This window comes from Telmatherina bonti, assembly GCF_933228915.1.
Source record: "Telmatherina bonti genome assembly, chromosome: 1".
In the NCBI taxonomy this organism is placed as follows: domain Eukaryota; kingdom Metazoa; phylum Chordata; class Actinopteri; order Atheriniformes; family Telmatherinidae; genus Telmatherina; species Telmatherina bonti.
In genome coordinates this window covers 28,312,712-28,339,640 of record NC_136619.1, presented here as the reverse complement: position 1 = coordinate 28,339,640, position 26,929 = coordinate 28,312,712, and the positions used below count along the sequence as shown (strand labels likewise).

The following is a 26,929-nucleotide window of genomic DNA, read 5'->3' as shown; positions in this document are numbered from 1 at the left end:
GTAGAGTCAAAGTTAGTGTTTCAGTCTTCTGGGTTTCATGACAACTTTCTTTTGAGGTGTGAACTTTAATGATGGATCAGTCGAGTTCCAGCTGATTCACATTCCAAATCAGCTTTTCAGGATTAAGATTTGGACTATTTGCAGGCCATGTAAATAAGATGTGCATTTCCTATAAAAAATATTTGAATGCTGTTTTCTCATTGGTGAGACATATCACCTTGACAAATGAATTCACTGTCACCAAATCCAACTGTTTGATTGATGGATTCAGAAGTGTTAAATGTTTGTGTAGACCTTACTGTTTATGTAATGGCTACCATCTCTCCTGGTGCTTAACCTCACATATGTCCCTGTTAATTGTTTTTTTCACATAACTTTATTCTTTTCATATTTTTTATTAAGTTACCTCTACCATTTTCCACCCCTTCTGCATTTATTTCTTTATTTTAGCTTGATATTTAGATTGCTTAAATCAGGTTTCTCAGTTCCGGTCCTCAGGCCCCCTGCCCTGTAGGTTTTATAGGCAACCCTACTTTAACACACCTACTTTAACACACCTGAATGAAATAAAGGGCTCCTTTACAGGCTGCAAAGAACTTGCTGAGGAAGTTCAATAATCTGACTTTTTAATCAGGTCTTTGGAGGAGGATCATGTCTAAAACAGGCAGGGCAGGGGGCCTGAGGACCAGAACTGAGAAACACTGGCTTAAATGTAGAAATCTGAATAACAGCAATATAATTTTTTTTTAACTATAAACAATTTATTAAAATGTAGATATGTGAAAGCTGCAAATCAGGGCAAACAAGTTACCTTCACTATCAGATGTGGTGCAGCAAAGAAACCAGTTGAACAAATGTGTAAGAATGTACATCTGCTAATAACAGGCTTGGCCTTGTGATGGTTTCCAGCAGCTGTAAACCACAGAGCTGAGCAGGCGTCAGCTTGGCCTTCCATCCCTGCCGTCGGTCTCTTTATTGGTAGAGGACTTAGGAATACACTTCAAGCCTTTCAACCTTTGAAAGGTCCAAAATGGCTGGAAAATTCAAAGCAGTGAACGCAAGAAGGATTTGCGATTCCCCTCCTATGAGCTTCACAAATGGTTCAGAGATATCTGTAGTTTTTGTTTTGTTTGTTTTTGGTTTGTTTTTTTTTTTACAAAACTCAATGCTAGACACCTAAAACACACCGCTGTTGTTACATCTGATAAAAACATCTCATTGTGAATTGACTTGCTTACTGTGGTTTTCATGGGCTAATTTGTTTCTGTCATTTCACAGGATAAAGTTTTGTCAAATAAGACTCCTAAACTGGATCGCAGTGATGGCGTCAAAGAGATGAAAGAAAAGGCCTCTAAAAGGAAGCTGCCGTTCACTGCTGGAGCAAATGGAGACCAGAAAGATTCTGACTCAGGTAGGAAGATACTGAAATGTATCTCTGCGCCTGACCCCTGGTTCCATGTTGACTTTGAAGTTTAAATCAAAGTGGAATGAGGAGGGGGGGGGGTTATTGCATCACATCGGGGAAGTAGTTCAAGGGGGCTGGCCTTTGTGAAGTGAAAGTGCTCCTAGTTTTAGTTTCAGGTTTATTGTCTGGTAGAAGCAAGAAGTTTGGATCTCTTTGGATGTCTTTGTTGTCTGCAAGGAGAGTGGACCTCACAAATGATCATCCATTTAACTGGGAATCTGGAACATGAACAGACCTGTACAGGTTTTGATTTGGTAAGACTCTGGCTTTGTGTTTTCTTTAATAAGGGAGAGAGCGACTGCTGCTCGTGCTTGTTTGACTTTGGACTTAAAGGACTTAGGATTTAGTTTGTTGACAGTGGTCCAAATGAAAGGTTTTGCAAACAACCTTCATCAGAGGCAGTCGTGGAGTTGCAGCATCGCTTCCTGCTCTGCAGTTACACTTCCTGAAGGTTTTCCACTAAAGGCAGGGGATGGAAAACAAAGTACATTGCAACATATAGTATGGCTGTTATGACATGGTGTTATGTTTATTAAAATTGGGCATGCCTTTTGTTGGGTTTCAAGCAAGTACAGCTAACCTCAAAGGAATAAGTGAAATGCTAGTAGTGTGTCTTCATTTGTCATTTATTCACTCTTGAATCCCTGTTGTGTGTTTGTACACAGCACGGATGCTTTTCACATGCTTGTATTCATGTTGTAACATGATTTAGTGTTCTGTTTTCGTTGGATGTAATTCCATTGTTTTTTAGAATAATTACATGCCTGGTTTTTTTTACCTGGTTTCCTGAAGAAAGAGGTCAACCCCACCCCCACTACATTGGGAGGTGTGAACTCAGGAACAATAGGCGGACAGGCTATTAGTATGCTAATTACCTGATGTTTTGAGGTGATGCAGCCTTCCAGACCCTGAGTGCCTCTACATCTCTGCAACATATTTTCTGCTGATTTGTCTTGTTGGTATCACTTTGATATCAAGCTACTATCACCAAAGATCTTAATAATTCATATTCATGATTTGTTATATCAAAGAGCAAATTTCTAATTTGAGTGGTTTATGTAATAGTTTCATTATGACCAGAGAAGTGTTTTATCCTATGCTGCATGCGGTATGTATAGGACTTGTGACTTTTCTCATGCAGTGTGAATATTGGCGGCATGTAGCCCAGGAGTGTAAAATGCCAGTCTCTCCTGGAGCCCTGTCCTGCATTTTAGCTGTTTCCCTGCTGCAACACACCTGATTCGAATTAACAAGGAAACATATTACTAACCTCTAAGAAACGGAAAATGAGATCCCTGGTCTAGCCACTCTGCAGAGTTATAGGGCACATTCACACCAGTTTTTCAATTCTAATCCCTGTCCATTTGCTCGGGAAGTCCACTTTGTTTGGGGTACTGTGAATGAATTCTGATTTGGGTCAAAGAAGTGGGCTCAGTTCACCAACATACACAGGTCTTGGTCTGTTTCAAGCATACCAATGACAGGAAGTGGACTACAAAACATAGGGCATTATGGGTTCAGCACACAGCATCATGGCTAAACCAACCAAAGGACAAATGCATGTAGGACGATAGGTGGCTCTCAAGGGGAAAAATAGCTCACAGTCAGATGTGAATGAATTTGGTGGAAGTTCTGATCTGATCAACCTAGACTGCTGGGATCTGATGCACCCCCCAAGCGAACCAACTAGACGGCCTACGCTGATTTTAATGCATCCATACACCTCTGGCACATCCCAGCACTCAACCTATACTCTTCACCAACCCACTATAGATGATGCATTCCTTATTGATTTGAACTGGTTGAGATTAAATTCAGCCTCTCTCAGGCCTTGTTTATGCTATAACACTGAGACGGTAAAATGGAAAAGTTGTTGTGGTCTGGCCTCTTGTTTACACAGTTGTTTACACACAGGTCCAGAGTGAAATTTTCTTGCAATGCAAGTCCTGTCAATGTAAACTGGAATTGGACTCTTTGGTCGACAGGGGCATCTTTCAATTCATCTTAAATTTGTGCACTCAGAGCCTGTTAAGCCTGCGAAAAGCACAACAACAATGGCGGACCTCCTTGTCATTTTTGTGGAGCTGCGGTTTTTTTATTCAGTAGGCCTGTTCAAGAAAAAGCGTTTGTGGTAGAACAATTATGCTGTCAAAAGAGACACATAAATGATTCTACCTGTTAGCTTGCAACGCTTCTGTTGTGGTGTGTTTATGGGTGTGTCAAAAGTTTTACTGTGTACAGGAGTCCTGGCATGTGCAGTATATTGTACGGATGGCAGAAGAAGTATGCAAACCCAATTAACTCATCTGATATTAGCACTTTATATTAAAATATTAGTTCATATATGACTAATTATGTCATCATTGTAGAAATTGTATTGCATGTTTTTCTAACACTGAACAGCTATAGCTGTGACAACTACTCTTTAAAAACATCATGGTTTTATTTTTTTATTTTTTTTAACACCAAAGAGAGTGTTCATATAAGTTTATATAAAACTTATACATCCACCAAAACAAGTAAATCCCTATTGCTAGTTGTAGCAAATCGTTCATCCTGTGTAATTGAAGTACTAATTTTCTGCACAAAGCGTTGATAGCGGAAACATACAGTGTGATTCCTGCACATCTGGTTAGAACCCTGTTTCTTATAAATACTTTTTTTTTTTTTTTTAACCTCTTTTTGAGACACTTGGACCAGTTTATTTTTTTTAACTGACCCATTGACCTCTTCACCAGTCATGTGAAACGCCACTTCATACTGCCATTCAGGGTGACACTGCATAGTGCCTCCATCCTGTTTGCAGGATATGAAGCTTAATGGAGAGTCGAACTTGAATTTACCTCTGAGTCATTTGCACTTAACTTATTCCGCAACACCAACATTAAATTTTCAAACTTGACCCTAATTGTTCTCAGTTAAATTATTAAGGCAGGATGGAAAAGAGAATTTCTAGAAAAAAAATGACACATTAGACAGTATGCATATGAATAGTAATGCATGTCCTAAAACATGGTTTAACAACTTTAAGTACAAAGATGGTGTAAAACATTTCCCACGTGATCTGAATGTAGAACTGTATTGGTTTTTGCTGTGACCATTACACTGATGCTTTGCTGTCATCTTAGCCTGTAATCAACAAATACTTCCATGTCATATAAAACAGACTGACAACAAGCTACAAAATGGATAACAATGTTTTTCTGCTCATTCCAATAAAGTATGTATTAAAAAAAATCCTGGGAAAGGGAAAAAAAACTAAACTAAATTCACATTGTACCCCAAATCCCATGATCACAGTGCTCAACAGACCACGAGGACCTTCTCCTTTCACTCTTTTCTGCCTTCACCCTGTGTCACGATGAACAATAATAGAATTTGATTTCAGAAATAGATTATAAGGTTAGGCTAATCCTAAAAACATTAGCATTTAAGTTCTGGTTTTCTTTCCCATATGTAACTCATATTGGATTTTTAAATACGAGTCTGAATGGCACAGATCCTTTTTTTTTAAAATAGTAATTGTGCATCTCACCTAGTTTTCATGTGACGGATGTGAGAAAGACTACACAATTCTGCACAGGTGGAAGGAGAATGCAGCAATATCAAATCAGTCTTAATCTCTTGATTTCATCAGTTGGGCATCATTCAGTTGTTTCTGACTATAAAACTGATATACAAACACATGGCAGCTCCATATTTACTAAAGGCCCATGTACTGTTCACACCTAAGTGTGGTGAAGGTTGCACTGAATTGACAGCATGAATGAGAGCGCAAATAAAAACCAAAAAACATTCAGACTGAGAATGCATTCTCGCTGCACTTTGGTCAAACACGCCAAACCTTTACAATAATATATCCCCATTCCCTCCAAAGGTGGCGCTGCAGTAGTATTTAGTCAAAGAGGACAAGACTTGTGTGAAGAAGAAAACTCCATTGTGAGTTAAACATGGAGCAGGGAGTTATCGCTGTTTTGGGTTTTTTATGTTGTCTAATGCAAGTATACTGCAGAAATACACTGCAGCAATGACCACAGACGAGGTAGAGGACTCTTAATGTGATCGCTATGGATTTACCCACAATGCAATGCTACGTCAAATGCAGGAATTGACTTTTTTTTTGTAGTCCGCTTCCTGTATTTTGTCCGCTTGAAACGGGCCAAGACCTGCATTTGTAGACAGACCAAGTCCGCTTTGTTGGTTTGAATCATAATTGGTTTGGCGCATTCACAGCTCCTCAAACAAAGCGGACTTTCGAGCAAACGTACTCTGATTCAAATGAAACAGGCTGATGTGAATGTGCCCAAAAACATGCCAGCCTGTGAGTTCTGAGGACCAGGATTGAGAAAAACTACCCTGAGGGCTCTGCAATGTTAGTCGGAAGACTGCACACAAGTCTGTCTTTGTTGAGTAATTACCTTAAATCTTTTTTCTCTACATCCAGTTGAATCGACATAGGTGTGTTCCTACCAGCTGCCGTGAACAGGGTCAAAGTTGGCAAACTGAAACAAAATTAATCCAACTCATTCTCTTGTTTGTGCCTTGTTTATTACTCTGTGACCGGCAACAGTAAGAAAATAACTAAATATAAAAATAAAAAACATAAAAGTCAGTTTTTGCTTCGCTGCCCTAAAACAACCCAGTCGACGTAAGAGTTCTTTTACAAATGCAACTTTTCTGTCCTTTTTGTGTTTTTGTAACTTCTGCCATGTGTGCCCCATTTACATACGTTTGCATGACGTTGATGGTGGGCTGCAAAAGAAAAGTGCTTTCTAAAGATTTTTTTTTTTTGTCCACATATCTTCTTTCTCCCAGACTCCCAGTAGCTCTGATTAAAGCAAATACACAGAAGATATACCAACTGTGTGTGGCTGATTAAAAACAGTAACACCAAGATGGATGGAGAAGGCTTGATTACATTTCACGTTGTTGTTCAAACTGTATGTTTGAGTCTCCCATGCTTTGTTAAAAGCATTAAGAAAACATTCCTTTGGCCGCTTCCTGCAACATATCCCTTCACTTCCTGTTCATGCAACTCTTCTGACTTCACAAACACAACACATCTCACTCTGCCATGCTAAAATCAAACTTACCTGGTCAGGCTGGTTAGAGTGGTTTGTCTGGTCATAACGTCTGTTGGCTAACTCAAGCAGACTTTCTTTGTTTTGGCATTAGCTCACACTGGAGCATTGTCTACCTGCCATTTGAAAATCTACCTCTATTATAACCTGGCGTTTATGTTTGATGTGTTCCCTTCCCTTGGCTCAGGTAGACGATCTATTCATAGGGTGACAGTCCACAGCAGGCTTGCTTTTCTTATCTATTCTCCTCGTCTCTTATCTTGTTCGTCAAGTTTCAAAGAATGAGAAGAGTAAAGTTTCAACCCTGTCTTAAAGCTGATAGATATCATTTTACCCACACATAAAAGCAGTGCTCCCTAAATAGACACAACAGAGAAAAAGAAGAAGAAGAACAAGCATGCACACTGCTGTGTAATTGATTATTTATGTAATGCAGTAATCCATATGTAATGTTGAATTTTGATTCACATGCTTATAGGCTTACTTCTGATACCATTTTTTTTAATCAAGTGTCTTAAATTTTTTGTGATCATCCAAATGCAAACCTAAACAGTAAAGCCAGATAATGTCCATAAACAAGTGGAACAAATATTGTCTCTCGTCTTTTAAAAGTATTGTGTTTTTTGGGGGTTTTTTTCAGTTTAATATTACTTTATTTTAAAGTAACGTGTTGCATTCAAGTCAAACATACCTGCTCTATTTTTTTTTTTGTACATAACTACAAAATTGTTTAGTTGAACTACATTCCTTTACATTGGCAGTGTCTGGGCTGTGATCTACAGCAGAGATGAGGAAGCCAGGTTTCTGCCACCAGTGATTAATCTTGTATTAAAGGCTTCGACTTGTTCGTTGTTTAGAAGCATTCCTCTATATGGCTGCACCAGGCGTAATGACTGCCTTCCTGCTTCCCAGTCTTGTAAACATGGCATGTAAAAGCTAGCTTAGCACTTTCTACCTTATTCTGAGAAAAAAAAAAAAAAAAACATGTTTGGACGGTTTCTGCGGTTCCTGCTGTCTTAACATGAGGAATGTTTAAATGGCAAACGCTTTGGAGAACATGAGAGTGTATCAAAGAGGGGTGGAGGGCACATTAGCTGTAAGTGTTCACAGATGTTAGTGAAAGTTCATCAGTTCTGTGTTTGTGACTTGAAAAATATTTTCCTGGAAAGCCTATAGACACCGGAAGCATGAGCTTCAACGCTTCCTTCTGCCTTATTTACTGGTTTGTTTGTGTTTGTGGCCTTGAGCATTGTAGCCAATCTTTGAATGAGAGAGGTCCCACAAAAATCCTGCTGAGACACATCCACTGCCTCTACTGTGTCTCTTTACTACTCCCTTCATTTGGTTGTGGAATTTGCTGCTGATTGTGGAAGTTGTTACCCTCTCAGTGATGAAGTGTTAGCCATGTGTAGCTTTATGCTCTCTACAGGTCATCAGATGGTATGTTGCCACTAAAAATAATTGCTGGGTGTGTCTTTGTGGAGCAGCTGCTTTTGTCCAGGAGCACCATGTCTCCAGTAACCCTGGCAGGCAGTGGTGACCTTGGCAAGACCATGTTGAAATGAAATATACACCAGTAATAACTACACTTCTGCCAAGTCACACCCACTTTCCTCTCTTCATGATTGTGGCTGATTGGCTTGGAGACAGTTGGACACAAGCAGTACTGACTGGCCCCTCCTTTTCCCAGGGGCAGCTGGGTAATGACACAAAAGTCACCCACCGTTGCTGGTGTTTGTTTGTAAACAGGTTAGTCTTCTTGATGAGGATGAAAATTGACACTTTTTGCAGTAGAAATAACAAAAGAGGGAAACGTATGTTTTGGTAGAACACCCTTAATCAAATGCTAAATGCTTGCATTCCACCTACATGAAGCTGTTGTCAGCCCGTAACAGCTGCTTGCTCCTCTCTTACTCTATGTTTTCACATACTTTGATCTAATACAACGTAATGGCAAATAATCTGGTCATATTTATTTTATTTTGTATCCGACAACAGAACATAAAAAGTGACTGAAATCATCTTGTAATGACCACATTGCTCACTAGAACCAACAGACTGATTAAAAACTGACATCTCACAAAGTCACTCAGGAAAAAAGCTCTACAGCACCATTCACTAGATCACTGTCATTGTCCCAGTATATAAGCACAGAGGAGGCTCGTTGTTTCGGTTTCCTTCCCCTCCAGAGGTAAGACAATATGGAGCTGTATAGGATCCTAGCGGTCTGGTTGATCAGATTTTATCAGAATTTTGACCAAATTCTTCCACATGTTCCCCATGAACTATTTCTCCCTCCCAGAGCCGTCTTATCTTCACACACATATGTATATTTTGGTTGTGTATACATGCAATGGAAAGCACTGAACCCACAATGCACTTTGTTTTGTAGTCCATTTCCTGTTTTTGGTTCACTTGAAATGCATTTGTAGTCTGACCGTGTTTGCTTCTTTGATCCGAATTACACTTTGTTTGTGCATTCATGGTTCCCCCAAACACACTGGACTCCAAGCAAACGGACCAGGATTTGAATCAAAAAGGCTGTTGTTAATGTGCCCTGAGTTACAACAAGGTGGCCGTACGCCCCCTCTTAGTTTGTTAGGCCTATTCATGCTACGCATTAAATTTGAGGTCGAAACAGTTTAAAATAACTTGACAAACTGCAAACTGTGCTATCATACAAGCAGTGAATTTGGAGAGCATTACCACTATGTACATTTCCAACATCTCTTATAATGTTCTAAACATGCAAGCCATTTAATCACTCTGACTTTCTAGTGGTTGTCTTTTCATTTCAGTTGTACAATTAAAATGATCAAACGAGAAAGTTAGTTTACATCTGACGTTCTGGGATTTCTGTTAAATTATCAATAAATAAAACATATTATTCTTCCATCCATAAGGTTCAACATATTAAGTTTGGGAGTGTCACTGAGCACGTATTAGTGTTCTTGTGTATTCGTATCTATGCCACCAATAGACTTAATTTGCTCTCTGCTGTATCTTGTTTTACAGAAAAACCAGGTCCAGAGAGGAAACGCATTAAAAAGGAGCCTACTAACACCCGGAAGGCAAGCTTGCCGTTTGGAATGGGGATGCCAGGGATCCGGGCCGGGTACCCTCTTTCCGAGCGGCAGCAGGTGGCCTTGCTCATGCAAATGACAGCTGAGGAGTCCGTCAACAGTCCAGGTGCGTGCTTGTCATTTAGGCCACGTCGTCTGTGGACTGGTGGCCGGCAAGGAAATGGGGATAGGATAGGAAGGAGCATGACATGTAGACTGTGTGTGTGTGGGAGTGCAATTGGTGGATTAAAAGTGGGGCAGATGGGGTATGAGTCACATGGTTGTTTGTTTTTGTTTATTTTGTACATCTTGAGCATGTTGCTTGTTGTTTTGTTTCTTTCTCACTTCTTAGTCAGCCCTGCCTCTTGACAGAGTCAGTTTTGGGCATGTAGTACAAGCCATTCCATATAAAATTACATCACAGCCAATATTGTGCAATTTCTTCATTTATAATTGATGCTACGATTATAAGCAGCAATAGTTATGTATTGGCCTGCTGTATTTACGCTTTCTCTCAAATACAGCATGAAGAGAAATGAAACTTCTGTGGTTTTGTGCTTTTCTGGAACCGATGGTGCAATGTCAGCAAATGCCAGCAGACAGCCAAATGCAGAAATCCTTCAACTATTTACTTGTTATCCAATATCCATTTAGCTTCAAGATTATTATTCATTAAAATGACTTATGTTCAGTGAGATTTTTGGTAGACAGAGTAATTTGTCTGGAACTTTATTAAACACCTAGATTAGCATCATTGTTGCAACTTTGTACTCTTTATGTTCTTGGAGTTGACATTTTAGATGGAATGAAATTAGTGAGGCACAGTTCAGAAGCTCTTTTATTTATATGTTAATTCCTTTCTTGCTTGCCCGGAGGCATGGACATAGATTAAGTGTGTTTCAAATGTCATTTGGGACAATAGCTGTGCAAACTCAGGAATGTAAATGTGATAAAGGTTTGAGTTTAATCTTGCAAATGTGATGAAATAGGTTAAACTAAAGTAGGTCCCGTCGTTCTGCTGCTTATCGTTAGTGTGTGACTGCCCTCTTGTGGCTGGAAGCAGTCCCAACACTTTCATAGCAGAAAGAGCAAACAATTCAAAACAAGTAGAGCAAATTGTTGAAATTGATTGCTGCCATACATTGTTATTATATTGGAAACATCCATCTTTTACCTGCAGACACAACACCAAAGCATCAGTCACAGTCCAGTCTGGGTCAGAAGGGAACGCCAAACTCTGCATCTAAAACCAAAGACAAAGTGAATAAACGGAATGAGAGAGGAGAGACTCGACTGCACAGAGCAGCAATCCGCGGAGAGGTACGCCGCATCAAGGAGCTCATCAGTGAGGGAGCTGATGTGAATGTAAAAGACTTTGCAGGTGAGATGCTCGTTGTTTGTTTTCTGTACATAAAAAAATATTCACCCATATACAGTACATTCAGAAAGTATTCACACCTTTTCACTTTTCCAACATTTTATGTTACAGCCTTGATCCAAAATATAATAAATTAATTTATTACCCCAAAATCATATACACACACAGTAACCATAATAACGGAAAAAAATTTTTTTTTAAATCTCTACTAATTTATTAAAAATAAGAAATCACACGCACATAAGTATTCACAGCATTTGCTCAATACTTTGTTTATGTACCTTTGACGGCAATTACAGCCTCCAGCTTTTTGGAGTATGAAGCCACAAGCTTTGCATGCTTCTCTTTGGGCAGCGTCGCCTGTTCCTCGATGACGCATCACTCAAGCTCCATCAGGTTGGACAAGTGGCATTTTCAGATCTCTCCAGTCCAGAGATGTTAAATTAGATTCAAGTTAAAGAGTTGAATCTTTGTCTCATAAGACCAAAGAAATTTTTCAAGGTACTTTTTGGCAAACTCCAGGCAGGCCACCGTGGTTTTTTGTTTTTTTTTTTTGGTTTCTTTTAAACTGAGGAGTGGCTTCCATCTGCCCAATCTACCATATGAGTCCAGTTGGCAAATTAATGCAGAGATGATTTTCCTTCTGGAAGGGTTCTCCTCTCTCCACAGAGGAACACTAGAGCTCTGACAGAACGACTGTCAACTATCAAGTTCTTTGTCTCCTCCCAGTCTAAGGCTTTTCTCCCTAACTGCTCAGCTTTGATGGCCAGTCAGCTCTGGGAAACATCCTGGTGGTTTCATTTCATATGTATGATGGAGGCAGCCAAGTCTGGCTAATAGGGACCTTCACAGTAATGGAAATTTTTCTGTGCCCTTCTCTAGATTTGGGCCTCAAAACAATCCCTTTTCAGAGGCCAACAGGCAGCTTCTTTGGCTTCATGCTTTTGTTTGTACTCTGACATGCACTGTAAACTGTGGGACCTTATCTAGACTTGTGTGTGTCTATCCAAATCATGCCCAAACAACTGGGTTTACCACAGGTGGACTCCAGTTAAGCCATAGAAACATCTTAAGGATGTTCAGTGCCAACAGGATGCACCTGAACTCAATTTTGAGTTTTATGGCAAAGGCTGTGAATACTTATGAATATGTGATTTTATTTAGTTTTTTTTTTTTGTTTGTGGAAAAAGCGAAGCACTGTGAATATTTTCTGAATGCATTATTGTATTGTACACACATTTAACACAGCCAATTCTCTTGTCCAGGCTGGACTGCATTGCATGAGGCTTGCAACAGGGGGTATTATGATGTGGCCAAGCAGCTGCTGGCAGCCGGTGCAGAAGTCAACACCAAGGGTCTGGATGATGACACCCCTCTACATGATGCATCTAACAATGGACACTTCAAGGTAAAAGAGAAAACAAGCACACCTAGCTCTTGTCTGGATGTACTAAATTTTGATAGCAAGGCAGTTTCAAGAAAAGTCACATTCAGAGGACAAAGCTGTAAAACCGTTATAATGGCATTGTGAAAATTGTAAATTAATGGTGGTACAGGAAAAGATGGTTGTCATTGAGACAGTGTAGCTGATGTTGTTCGAAGTTGACCAAAACTGCATGCTTTCAGTTTAGTTAGGATTTTTTTATAGTGATGTGCTTGACTTTATATGAATAGAGCATTATCCTTACTGTTATGTTGTTGGGTTTTTTTTTTTTGGTTTTTTTTTTTTAACCTCAGCACAGATGGTACAAAATGCGTTTAATGTCTTTTAGTGTGTCTTTAAAATGAGACTGTTTGACACACATCCAATCTCAGGAGTAAATATCAAGTTTCAGCCTCTGTCCTTGATTACTTTGATTCTGTCCTGAGCTTACGCGTGATTCCAAACTGTATAAAACTAAATTATATCTGTGGGATTGACCAAAAATTGAATCATTTTTCCTAAAAAAAAAACATTTAAAGCTGTTTAGGTGGCTATTTTATAAAGTTGAAAATCATATAAGCTTTGTTCTGTAAAATATCGGTCCAGACAAGAGCGCAGAAATTCCACAAACGAAAGTGAAAAAACACTGAGGTAGTCATGTAAGGCCAGTAGATGGAGATGAAGGCCACATTAACAACACTTGAAAATAAAAGAGAAGAGCCGATTCTCCTTTGACAATATCTAATCCAAAATCATTTTTGCACATTACACATTGTCACACATTACACAATATTTGGTAAAATACCAATCTTACTGTTGAAAGGACCTTAACATTTTGTTGTTTCACTTTCAGGTGGTTAAACTGCTTTTACGGTATGGAGGCGACCCACGGCAAAGCAACAGGAGAGGCGAAACACCGCTGAAGGTTGCCAACTCTCCAACTATGCTGAATCTATTGCTGGGGAAAGGCACTTACACCTCAAGTGAAGAAAGTTCATCAGGTTTGTAACTGGCTCTTCTGGGGATTTATGTCTCCTTTATTTTTTGTGGGATATTAGTGTACAGTGTGTGTTGACTGACTTTGTATTTTCATTCCACAGAATCTTCAGAAGAGGAAGATGCCCCCTCATTTGCCCCGTCCAGCTCTGTTGATGGCAATAACACAGACTCTGAGTTTGAGAAGGGCTTGAAGTTAAAAGGGAAAGCTGCAGACCCTCCTAAATCTGCCGTCACACCCATCAAAGATGAATATGAATTTGATGAGGATGATGAAGAAGAGCGTGTCCCTCCTGTAGACGATAAACACCTCTTGAAAAAAGACTTCCGAAAGGACTCGATAAGTAAGACCAACAGCTTCATCTCTATACCCAAGATGGAGGTTAAAACCTATTCCAAAAGCAACTCGCTCACACCAAAGAAAACTGTCAGGAGGATCATCTCTGACAGTAACAGTTCAGACGACGATGATCAGACATGTTTCACACCAGCGCCCACGCCACGGCAACAAGCCCAGCAAACAAATACTAAGACAAGAGACTCTGGCAGCATGAGCTCTAAACAACAAAAAGACAAAAATAAAGTTAAGAAGAAGCGAAAGAAGGAGAGTAAAAATAATGTCAGCAAAGAAGTCAGGTTCGGTAAAGTCAATGACAAATTCTGTACATCTGACTCTGACTGTGGAGATATGGAGAGTGAGGATGATAAGGGCTCAAATAGTATAAACGACTCCTCTACATTGAACCTTAAAGAATCTGCTGGCTTTAATGCATCCTCCTCTTCTTCCCATGGAAACTTGAACTCTCAGAAACAAGCGCCATCATTAGCTGAACAGCATCCAAAACAGTGGAGGACAGATGGCTGGAAGACTGTGTCTTCCCCTACATGGTCAGATGTCAGTTCTCTTTCAGATTCGGTCAGAACAACAATGTCCAGTGAGTCTGACTACTCCTCTGCGGATTCCAGCGTGGAGTCAGTAAAACAAGCTAAGAAGAAAGCTCAAGAGAACAAGAAGAAGAACAACAACGTGCATAGTAACACTGACAAGAAAAATTCTGAACTCTATAAAAACTCCATTGCAGAGAGTGTCTCCAAAACTGATGTAGATGGTAAAGTGCTGAAAAAGCATAAAGTGAAGCACAAGCATAAAAATAAAGAAAAAGACAAAGCTCCGAGTCTTGTCTTGAATCAGGATATGAATGAAAAGTTTGTCAAAAGCTATTCATTTGACTTTGATGATTCAAGGCAGAAGTCATTAATTGTTGAGTCTGAATCAACACCGGAGAGCAAAGTCAAATTATGCAAACACCAAAAAGACCATTCAAAAAAGGAGGACAGGCTCATAAAAACCAAGTCTGAGGACAAGGACTGGTCATCTGGAAAAGACTTGCAAAGAACAGCAAAAGAAGAAAAGAACAAGAAAACAAAAGACTTCAGCAAGGACAAGACAAATAAAGAGGACAAGCTTGTAAAATCAGAAAAGGAGAGAAACTTCAAAGAGAAACCCAAGGAGGACAAACAGAAAACTCATAAAGAGGAGAAAAAGAAAAAGTCTAAGGAGAAGTCCTCAAAGGCAGACAGGAAAAGTGAGCAGAAAGAAGAAAAACATCTTAAAGTGGACAAAGAGAAAAACATCAAGGAGGAAAAGGAAAAATGCAAAAAGGACAAAATGCAGAAAGAAGAGTCTGAAAATGATGTTTTTGATGTTAATAACCGGTTCCTCAACTTGGAGGATACAAAGCTCAGCGCATCTGATGATCATCATGACAGGTGGGGCTCTGAGATGTCCTCCGACTCTTCCCTCTATGGAGATGACAGCTGGGATGCTCCGGTTAAAGAAGTCAAAGAAGTTAAGGAATATAAATCTAACAACACTGTTAAGCTAATAGTTGAGACTGTTAAGGAAGAAACGAGGAGAAAAGAGAATAAAATCAAGGACAAGAAATCCGATCACATTGAAAAAAGATCAGAGAAAGACACAACCTCGAAGAAAAAAGACAAGGACCCTCCAGAGAAGACTAACGAAAAGAAAAAGGAGTGGTCAGAAAAACAAAAATTGAACTCCAGTCACTCAGTTGAGAAAGAAAAGAAGCGGAAAGAGTCCACAGAAGCTGTCAAAGACAAAAAAGAGAAGGATTCTCTGGACAGTAGTCGAGACCGTAAAGACCAGTATGAGTTCACGAAGGACAGAAAAGACCTAAAAATCAAGCAAGAATCTATAGGAGATGAATATGCCAATGATGCTTTCTTTAAAGACGATGTTGGTAAATCTTCAGAGCTCAGAGAAAGAAACCACTCTGGAAAGGAGAAAGAAAAGAAGAGTGAGGGGCTGGAGAAGCGAGAAAAGACAAAAGCAGACAAGCACAAAGACAAAACAAAAGACAGAGGAACTGATCAGGAGAAAGACAAGACTGAGCGAAATTCCACTGAGAAAACTGTCAAGGAAAAAGATGCAGACCGGGGCACCAAAGACAAGAAGGAGGGAGCCAAAGACAAACACAAAGACTCTCATGGCAAAGAGAAAGATCGAAAAATGTCTTCAGAGCTGACAAAAGACAAGAAAGAGAAAGTCTCTCAAGATAAACATGCGGATAGAGAGAGAGATTTCTTGGAAGGAAAGAAAGATGATCGAAAGCCTGAGAAAAACAGAGAAAAAACGTGGTACAAAATTCACGACATATTCACGGATGAAAGTGACGATGAGGAGGACAGCTATAACAGTGGTGTTGTGCTTGGGTCAGAGTCCATCAGAAAAGACTCAACACCTGATCAGGATGAGCTGGATCACTTCCAGTCAGAAAAAATGAGAAAGTCCTCTTCAGAGTCAAAACATAATACAGAAAAGGCAAAAGATTACAAAGAGAAGAAGAAAGACAAGGCCGCATTTGAGACGGGCAGAGAGAGGAAAGGTTCTTTAGAAAAACACAACAAGGACAAGAAGGAATCAGTAGATGCAAAATATAAAGACAGGAAAGATCGGATGTCGGTGGACTCAAACCAAGAAAAGAAAAATAAGCAGAAGCTGTTGGACAAAAGGGACACGAGTGAGGAGAAAACAAAGAGTAAGTATAAAGACAAGCAGGACCATTCGAAAGAACGGAAGCCGTCAAAAGGCAGCGGTGAGAATGAGAAGTCCCTCTTAGAAAAACTTGAAGAGGAAGCTATGAACGACTACAAAGATGACTCCAACGATAAGAACAGTGAAATATCTTCTGACAGTTTCACAGACAGGGGACATGATCCTGTTCTCACAAGTTACTATGACCCAATCAACCTGTCAGATGTCTCTGACGACAGAAGAGACTCCCTATCCATATCTACTCCTCAGGATAAGTTCAGAGAAAAAGAGAGGCACCGACATTCTTCTTCTTCCTCTTCCAAAAAGAGCCATGACAAGGAGAAAGACAAAGTTAAGAAAGACAAGGGAGACAAACGAGACAAAACGGGGGAGATCAGGGAGTCCAACAGACAAGCTTTCTCTGGCTTCTCGCAGACTAGAGAAAGCCTACCTTTTGAGAAAGAGCCCATGCCTCTAGAGGCAGACCCTTACACATTCCCATTTGGAGGTAAAGGAGATGGCAAAGATGACTTTGATAAAACATTGGAATTTGAAAAAGAGATGTCCAAAAAGGACAAAGAGAAAGCAACTGGCATCATCAGCGACAGGATGAAGGACAAAAAGAAAAAGGAGAAATATAAGGAAAAGTTGAAGGAAGAAAAGAATAAATACATTGACGGCTTTGGGGCATTTAAACACTCCAAAGATGATTTGAAGTCAGGGTTGAAAGAGAGCCCCCAGGTCACTGTTCTGAAGGACCGATCAAAAGAACAAAGTCCTAAATTTGATTTGAAAAAAGACAGAAATCGGGACACATTGGACAAAGACAACAGAGTAGATCACAGTAAATCTAAGACAAAGGATGAAAATGAAAAGCTTTCTCAGTCCAAAGACCCGGTGCGGAAAGATATTCGTCCACGCGAAAGACTGGTGGTGGATGGCGAATATCAAATGACAATGACGAGTTTTGGTGAAATGTTGAGTCGGAGAGACCAGGAGAGCCTGAAAAAACGGAAAATAAAGCCCATAGAGAAACTTAGACCCAAATCGGGGGACCCAAAACTCAAAGTCAAAGCCAAGTCCACAGAGGAAGTGAGGAAAAACCGTAGTGAGCTCTCATCAAAGAAATCCAACAGCCTTGAGTCTGGTCTTAAAGAGAAGAAACTCAAAGATGTGGGTCTCCCAGCTCAGATGATGTCTCCGGGGAGGAAGTTCCAGCCTACCGACAGCCAAAACTCAAAAGACTGGCTTGCTGGCCACCAAATGAAGGAGAACCTCCCTGCTTCCCCCAGGCCGGATCAAAACAGGCCAACTGGTGTGCCCACACCAACATCAGTCATGTCCTGCCCCAGCTTTGAAGAAGTAATGCAGACTCCTCGTACCCCATCTTGCAGTCCAGAGGATTACCGTGACATTATGCTCGATGGACTGGACTGCCAGACCTCTTCCGCGATGACCATGTCAATGAATGCCTGCTCGCTGTCCTTCTTTGAAAGGTAAGGAATGTAAAATTGCGAGTGTATTTGTTTTTGTTGATACAGTCTTTAATAGTGTTACATGTTAAATTTCTAATAAACATCCTTTTCCACCCAGCAGGTATTCCAACTCTCAGAGTTTCCAAGAAGGTACCTGCCCTACACCTGCAAAGAACCTCCAGCTGCCACTCGTCAGTCGCTCTGCATCAACGGATGTCCGCAGACCTCTCGAGGATGAGTTCAAAGCCGAGGCTGATAAGTTTCTTCGACAGCAGAACGACCCATCAGCTGAATTTGATTCATCATCTTCCTCTCAAGCTTTGGAGGACAAGTCAGCGACTGTGGATCGGTTGGAGTGCTTGTCGTCGCCATCGTATTTCTCCCCAATGCGAATGTTGTCTCCTAGCCGGGAGCCAGCACATCCAGCAGCAGATGTGGCGGCAACAAGTCTCGCCATTGTCGATGGCAACGAGCACCTTCCCGAGAGCGTATTAAACAGTTTCCTGCCTAAACCTTCTACACCTATTCATGGACCAGACCCCCAGGAGCCGTGCTTTGACATAGCTGCACCACCAACCCCAGCTCCTGCTGCTTTGCCACCTTTGGATATAGATGACATCTCTGAGCCTCATCACAGTGAGCCAAATCTGGTCCTCTCAGATCTCCCCTCTGTCACGGAAGAGCAGGAGGAGGAGGAAGAAGAGGAGGAGGATGATGAGGAAGAAGGCGATTTGGATGAGAGAACTGATGGAGATCACTGTGCTGTGGAACAGCTGCAACAAACAAGAGATCAGTGTTCCTTCTCTCCTCGAGTGGATGACCCTCTGAGAAAGAGCTGGTCTGCAGAGTCTCCAGACCGGCAGGAGCCAGAGGTCCACCATCTGTCCCCCTCACACTCTGCACCGAACCATGGAGAGAACTGTTTTGATCACAACATGGTTTGGAATTCCGATATGGACCTCAAATCTCCCCGTGGAGAGATCGAGGCTGCTGTGTCTAAAATAACCAGTCCTTACTCCCATTCTGATGACATGCAGCCCCTGCCTGAAAACCCCTCCGTCACTCCTCCGTATACCACATGGAATAGGTGGCACAAAGAGGATCCAGTAGACTTTGATGAGCAGAAGGAGGCTGTAGCTGACATCCCCTCTCCAGAGAGGCCCGATACAGCTATGGATGGGGAGCCCAACTATCTAAACACCTCATCCTCTTCCAATAGGCTGGAATCTTTCTTCCAGGACTGCAACAAGCCCATGATAGAGGATCAGCATCAGATGGAGTCAGAGCCTACCTGCGTAGAACCAGAGAGCAGAGCGAGGACACACAGCTTCAGTGCTACCCCTGATGACCACATCGCCCCAGCTGTAGGTCCGGAGCCTGTGGTGCCGTGGGAGGATCCATTCTCAGCAGATCCAGATGACTTGGGGCCATTCTCGTTGCCTGACCTGCCATTACCAGATAAGGCGGAGGAATCTGAGCCTCGAGATCCTGAGCTGGGTGACCACAACAAGATCATGCCATCTCACATTAGACACACAATCACAGACAGAGATGACCAAGACATAATGGAGGTAGACCTACCGAGTCTAGCTAAGACTCCATCCCCTGCTGGAGACCTCGGCTTAGGGGAATCTGCTGGTCAAGATTTTGACGTATCGTCACCACATAATACCTTTCAGCAAGAATTGGACCCTGAGCCGCAGAGTCTGCCCACCAACAACCCCCTGTCTCTTAACCAACAACAAGGCAGCATTTTAGAAAGGCAGTTAGTGTATGGAGGATCTGATGAGTCGGATGGCAATGTGTTGTATTCGTCTGTACAAGCAGATACCTCTCAGCAACATCTCATCCAGATCCACTCCCTCACCGAGACACTGCAGTTACCCCTGGATTCAGTGACTGCCGTAAAACCAGAAGGAAGGCAAGGAGAGATGTCTGAGACTGTAACAGAGACATGCAGTCCTCTTCCTCCACTCTCAGTGGCAGTCACCCTCTCAAGCTCAGTGGAACCACAAGAAACTCAGGAGCCCTTATCCAAGCTAACACCAGTTATCCCAACCACTGTGCCCACCGTTGTAGATGTTCCCAAGAAAGTTGAAGAAATCCCTCAAAGGATGACTCGCAATCGCGCCAAGAACAATCCCTCTGCTTCTGTTGTCCCTCCTACCTCCAGCACAATAACCTCGTCTGCCACTGCCACTTCTTTGACAACCAGTCCAGTAGTGAGCATTAACCCAGTCCCCACAAGAACCCCAACGCCCACCTCAGTTTCTTCCTTCTCAGCTCTAAAGAAAGACAAAGACTCTGGGCTGAACATTTCCTCTGCTGGATCTAATTCAACCCTGGCAGCATCTGTTCCTTCTTCTCTGACATCTCCATCAGTGGTTCTCACAAAGACAACAAAAGGGCGCCCCCTACCGGTGGATGAGGAGGAATCTCAGCCTCAGCACCCGCGGAAGAGGAAATTTCCCCGTTCTGCTGGGCAGCAGCAAGTTCAGGTTCAGTTAGTAAACACAGCCATGCAGCAGACCAGAGAAATGATTCAGCAGACCTTAGCTGTCGTAGTCAATGCCATCAAGCTGGATGACATTGAGCCATACCACAGTGACAGGTCCAACCCTTACTTTGAGTACCTGCAGATCAGGAAGAAAATTGAGGAGAAGAGGAAGATTCTGTGCTACATCACCCCTCAGGCCCCTCAGTGTTATGCCGAGTATGTGACCTACACTGGTTCTTACCTGCTGGATGGAAAGCCGCTCAGCAAGCTTCATATTCCTGTGGTAAATTATCATGTAAAGTGTGTGTAGGGGTAAATTCTCTGTTCCTCAATAAGAAGGTGTGTAATCCCATGTTGTGTTTTGCTCAACAGATTGCCCCACCTCCATCGCTGTCAGAACCTTTAAAGGAGCTCTTCCGGCAACAGGAGGCAGTAAGAGGAAAACTCAGGTTGCAGCACAGCATAGAGCGGGTAGGAAAAATTTATTCTGCGGGATTATTTCTGTTCTGCATTCACACACATGCAGTCAACACATTGAGCACTTCTTTGACAAAAGATCAAAGCATTTATAAAGTGGAATGCAAGTAAAAACTGCACAGTCCCTACTCTTTGGTTTAGCCAAAGCTAATTACAATCTCAGATCTGTCTAATCTTTAATTAAATCACTGTAAAACATGCATGGCAGCTTTGGTCATCTATTCAACTCAAAAACCAGCAAGTCATCCTGATTTCCACCTCATTGACGACTCATTTTCTCTCTGTGCTGTTTACTGATTACAGGAGAAACTAATTGTTTCCTGCGAGCAGGAGGTTTTAAGAGTCCACTGCAGAGCAGCAAGGACAATAGCCAATCAGGCGGTGCCATTCAGTGCCTGCACCATGCTTTTGGACTCTGAAGTGTACAATATGCCATCTGAGAGCCAGGTAGGTTATTTAGACCATAGTGCTTGGGTCTGAATTTATCAGTCTCTTTTATCACATGATCTATTGGGTAGTTTGCATCGTAACTTGTCATTTGTCCTCAGGGTGATGAGAATAAATCTGTGAGAGATCGCTTCAATGCTCGTCAGTTCATCTCCTGGATACAGGATGTGGATGATAAATATGACCGCATGAAGGTAGACTTCACCTCATTATAGAATGTACACTTTTCATGGAAGACATCAATGCCATGATGTTCGTGTATACCAAGAGCGTTAATGTTCTGCTTTTCGTCACTCAGACATGTTTGTTGATGCGGCAGCAGCATGAGGCAGCAGCCCTTAATGCAGTTCAGAGGATGGAATGGCAGTTGAAGGTCCAGGAGCTGGACCCGGCAGGGCACAAGTCCCTGTGCGTCAATGAGGTGCCGTCCTTCTACGTGCCCATGGTTGACGTCAACGACGACTTCGTCCTGCTGCCTGCGTGACATACCAGTGCTCCCAGATCAAGATAAATCTCCGTCTGAGTCGCTTCTTCTCAAAGAGACTTCGTTGAACAGAACGAATGGAAAGGGCTAGCAAGTTCGAAAGAGCACTCTCTAAAGGAAAAAAATGTATCTTCTTTAGAAAAGGAGTAAAGATGACAAACTTGCTCTTGATTCCCTTCTGTGGAGAAGGAAACCTGTTTTTTGTTTTTTTTTTACTGGAGGAAAAAAAAACACAACTTGCACTTTCATCCTCAAAGTTTTTACGCTTTTGTTTGATCAGAGTGTGAGAAGCAGAAACAGTTTTTGCTTTGAGGCTCTGATACGACTCTTCAGCTCTCAGTTATGGTGAGCCGGGGGTCAGACAGAGATTTCTTTTCTGCGTTTGCTTTTGGCCTCCTGCTTCGATACCCATCACAACTGGGAGGACATATCAGAGAAGAGCTCTCCCAATAGCCTGGTGCCTGTCCAGAGGGAGGTCTTTGATGAAGTCTCCCCTGTTGACACAAGCTCTTGGTGGGCTAGATCTTGACAGAGACTACCTCTGACCATGAGGAAGCAAATGGCGCCACGGTGCATCATGTGGATCTTCAGTGGCTCCAGGAAGCCAGAAGCAGCCACTGATGGTTTTTAGGCTTCGAGACCGTTTACCCAGAGAACACCCGCACTGTTCTTACTGCATGGGGCCGAGCTAAACAGTAGTGAGACACAGCCTGCAGCAGGATGGAACACGGCAGATGTTCGGATGTGTGAGCACATCAGGGCCCAGTGTCTGAGAGGAAGAGACTGACCGCGCAGCCTCTCAGCCTGGCTAAACAGAATAAGACGATCAGATCTCCGAGGACAGACCGGAGTGTTCCTCGGTGACTCTTTGCTCCCGACAGAAACCCATCAGACCGCCATGGACTGCAAAAACACCACAGGACAAGGAGAACAAACCACCCCAACGAATGTTGATATTCAAAGAGACAATTGAGAAATTGTTGTTTGGCGGGAGGAGAGATATTGTTTTTGTCTATTTCTTTACTTGGGCATTTCATTGTTTCTGAGGAAGTGACTTGAAACACTACAGAGCCAATATTAGTTTAATGGAAAAAAAACAAGAAAAGTAAACAGAAAAAAAGTTGTATTCCGTAAATTATGTACAGTTTTTATATTCGTTAACCAATGTATTCTTGCTGCCTTCTAGATAATTTATTTTGCCACACATTACTGCACAGTTGTAAATAACCTATGTACTGTAATATCACTCAGTTAAGTGTAGAGAAAAAAAAAAACAGAAAAGAAATAAAAATTATCTTTTTATGTACAGTTCACTTTTGGGCAGCACTTTCCCCTCCCCTTCATATCCAGTGGGCCAAAACATGTACACGATTCTGTCAGTATTTGAAGACTAGTGCACAGTTGTTTGTCCCATCTCTAGATTCAGTCAACTCACCTGGACGTGAGTCACCGCGACAAAAATCACTGACAGAGAACTCTTCTGGATTAAAACGGGCCCCCCCCACAGGCCAGCCACCACACAGCCCCCAGATGTAGCAGAAACAGTTGTTGAGGATTTATTTAAAGAATAAACAGAGGATTATTACTGATTGCTTTACTACACAATTATATCTAAAAAATTTTGAACCAAGAAAATGCCTTTTTCAGTGAAAAAAATGTACTCATTGTTGGGCAAAGTCACATAGAATATATATGGGTGGGATGACAGTTAGAGAGATGTCAGTAACAAGCAAAACTATCATAAGTGTTGAATGTTTTCAGATATTTTTTTTTCTTAACTTTCATTTGCAAAAATTTGGAAATCATTTCCTTCTATCACAAACAGCAAAACATGTTTTCTTTTCAGCACTCACTTGTCTTGTCCTCCCAGTTTATCCGATCTTGGCATTGCATAGATGAAAAGTGGGAACGGCCTATGAAAGGACTCTTAACAGTCTGTCTTAATTTTTACGGGGCTTAGCTCGTGTTGTCAGGGATTTTAAATGTTCGCTTACTTCCTCGTTGTTTTTTTGGTTTTTTTTTCCCCAGTTGTGTGGTGACATCGGCCATAAAAAACCAAAAGTAGTAAATGGACGTCAACACAGAGTGGAGTGGGGGAAAGAAACGGCTTAAAGCTGATTAGACCGATTTATTTTTCTTTTTAATAGTAAGGAAAAAAAAACATTCAGAATTTGTGATGACTTGAATTAGATCTGTTTTTAGTGGTTTTGAAAAGCTTTCCCAACCCAGCACATAGGCTACCTGTCCGTGCGTGAGAGCTGCTCACGTATCCTGATGGCAATATTATCTGAAACCATTAAGTTATTTACACACTGTCACATTCAGCATAGCTGTGTATGGTATGTCTAGTCAAGTGCAATGGTTGTTGCTTTTACACTGTGCAGACAAGGTGGCTAGATGTATAGTCCTGGATCTTTTTTAAGGGGTTACACAAGTCCTGGTTACATATACAAGCATATTTACGTACAAATAGCCGGAAATTTGGTTTTAAAGTCCTGTTTGTCTTGTTTTGATTTTATTGTTTGTTTCTTACAGTTTTTTGGGAAGAAGGTGTCTTTGTTTAGAGTCCTTGTGTGTGCGTGTGTGTTTTCTTTAAAGCTAAGTGTATGTAGTTTTGAACATTGTGTTTATCCCTGGCTCCTTAGTTTCCAGCATGTCAATCACATTGCTTAACAAGCAGAATGTATACCGCTAACTATGCCCTGAGCATACTCCACACACACCCCCCTGTTGTTTACAAAACTTAATTTCCATTTTACATCACAGTTTTAAACAGTTGAAGCCCTGCCTTTGTTTATACTTTTGTGATCAGTCGTTTCTTTGAACCACAAAGGCTTGAAATGGTGACACGACTGTCAGGAACCCCCCCCCCCCCCCCCCCCCCCCCCCCCCATCTCTCCACACCCCAACTGCTGCACAGAGCAACAGACTAAAACGTGTCCGTACACACCGATCCTACAGCACCAACATTCAACTAAGGCAAGACGAATGGAAGGCAGATGCACAGCAGAGCACTTGGCCGTGGTGATACAGATGCTAGCCTGACGCCACCTCAGTCAGCAACATATTACCTCTACTCTCCTCACATTCACTCATGATGTTTATTTTTTAGATTTTTCTTACTGGACATAAATACACATATTTGCTATATATTTTTTTCTTCATTGTATAGAATCACGATTTCAAGCCTTTTTTTCTAGTTTTCTTTTTCTTTTTTTAATTAAAACCCAGACTGTAGCTGTTTCTTTGTTCCTTTTTTAGAATGAAAAATGACTAATAAAAAGCATGGAGAACTACTCTTAAAATGGTGAGAAATAACCTATTTATTATCTTTTTTTTTTTGTTTTGTTTTGTTTTTTTCTGACACCTGTGGTATGTTTTGAGTTTGAAGTTGGTCTCCGATGTGTAAATTTTCCTCCTTGTAATGCGTGAAAGAGACATACTGTACATAGCTCTGTAAATAAAACCTCCCAGGACGTTTTGCACCCTCCTCTTTGTACTAGTCTGAAAAATTGCATAGAATGTGGGGTTCTAACAGCAACGGGCTGTGTGCGCTCGCTGCAGGTGATTATGATGTAACAATGTAACTTTTTTTTTTTTTTTTTTTTTGTACAATGTAGTTTATTTGTGTACATATTGTTGGAGCAGCTAAAGGGGTGGGAGGGTGGTATACCGTGGGGGAGGGAGGGTTGTTAATGCTATTGTCAGTGCTGTAACAGAACTTTCAGTACTTTCACCTCTAGCTGTTGTTGATTTCCTGCAACAAAAAGAAAAAAAGAAATAAAAAAGTTTTTAAAAAAAAGTGAAGAAAAAAGACAAAAAAAAAGAGAACTGAAAATGATGGGGGGGAAAAGAAAACTGAAAAGTAAAAATTCTAAATTGTTATTTTCTACCGTTGCATGTACAGAGAGCGCGAGAACTGCTGTTGTTCCTCAGAGATTATGTTCGTTAATAAAATTTTGAAATATTACCAGCTGTTCTATGGTTCTTTATTTTTGTATGGTTTCATCCTGTGTGTGAAAACTGGATGGCAAGAAACCACATCGACACAGGTAACGGGTTTAGGAGTGTATGCTGTCATAAGAATGGCCGAGTCATGATGGATAACCATTGAGTCAGAGGCATGTTGACAGACGGGCTGTTATTTGCCGAGATATTTTCAGTATGCAGCAGATGTTTCCCTGCTCTGCAGGCTTTAGGTTTCTCCTGTGACGTTGCCAAATCAGGCACGTAAAATAAATGTCACCAGGAAGGGTTTGCTCACTTACCTTAAATATCTGGAGTGGAAAATCACAGTCTGTAACAAGTGTACAATTATACTATATGTAGACTCTAGTGTTTCTTTTATATTTATAGATATATATATATATCTATAAATATATATATATAGATAGATAGATATATTTTGTATATATGCATCCTGGGATCTGTAGTCTACATTTAGAAAGCATCAAAGAGGTGGCAAGAAGAAATATTCAATATTTTTCAGACTGCTGCCAAACAGTTTCTCAAAGGAAAAAGTTGCTTTAACTAAGTTTTTTTCATTTCAGTTTAGTTACATTTAAGTCTTATCAATATAAAATTGAATACAAATGAAAGTAATAATTCATAGATGAGGAAAGTTAATGATGTTTGACTTTAGATGTATAAAATTAAAACAGAAGGTGAAATATGGATCTTGTTTAGAGATTATGCACAGATTTTATATTTGAACTTTATTTTTTGTCATTTGTAATTTACTGTTTGCTTTGTTATTATAAATTGTTGTAGTTATTAAATAGATCTGCCAAACGACAACAGATGCAAATGTACGGCTGGACTAACATTTATCTTTAGGATTTTTACTTATCAGATAATGTGCAATATTTTATTTTCATCTATAAATAGATGGAAATAAAAGGTAAGAGTAAAAATGAAGTAAAACACAAAATCAAAGTTTCTCTGAGATATGCGGTTGAGATGCATCATGGGAAATGAAGTATTTAGTCTTAGGGGGCTCATTCAAGCTATAAAAATAAGTTTACTTGTTGAGACTCTATGAAAAGGGAAGCTGAGAGAAGTTAAAGCAGATGAAACTTGGGTTGTG

The 26,929-nt window shown here is 41.0% G+C and overlaps 1 protein-coding gene across 2 annotated transcripts; it reads left to right on the top strand.

Moving 5' to 3' along the window:
• The first annotated feature begins 1,282 nt into the window (after window positions 1–1,282).
• Window positions 1,283–24,683, top strand: ankrd11 (ankyrin repeat domain 11). 2 transcript variants are annotated; one of them, XM_079245920.1, is made up of 11 exons: window positions 1,283–1,411; window positions 9,562–9,735; window positions 10,789–10,989; window positions 12,252–12,394; window positions 13,263–13,410; window positions 13,510–17,959; window positions 18,060–20,718; window positions 20,808–20,906; window positions 21,216–21,359; window positions 21,461–21,553; window positions 21,658–24,683. In XM_079245920.1, exons 1-11 carry the CDS (start codon window positions 1,336–1,338, stop codon window positions 21,841–21,843), a joined length of 8,373 nt encoding a protein of 2,790 aa, XP_079102046.1. In that variant the 5' UTR covers window positions 1,283–1,335; the 3' UTR covers window positions 21,844–24,683. The 2 variants fall into 2 exon arrangements, with proteins under 2 accessions (XP_079102046.1, XP_079102045.1); XM_079245919.1 differs by having other exon boundaries at window positions 18,057–20,718.
• Window positions 24,684–26,929: the final 2,246 nt, after the last annotated feature.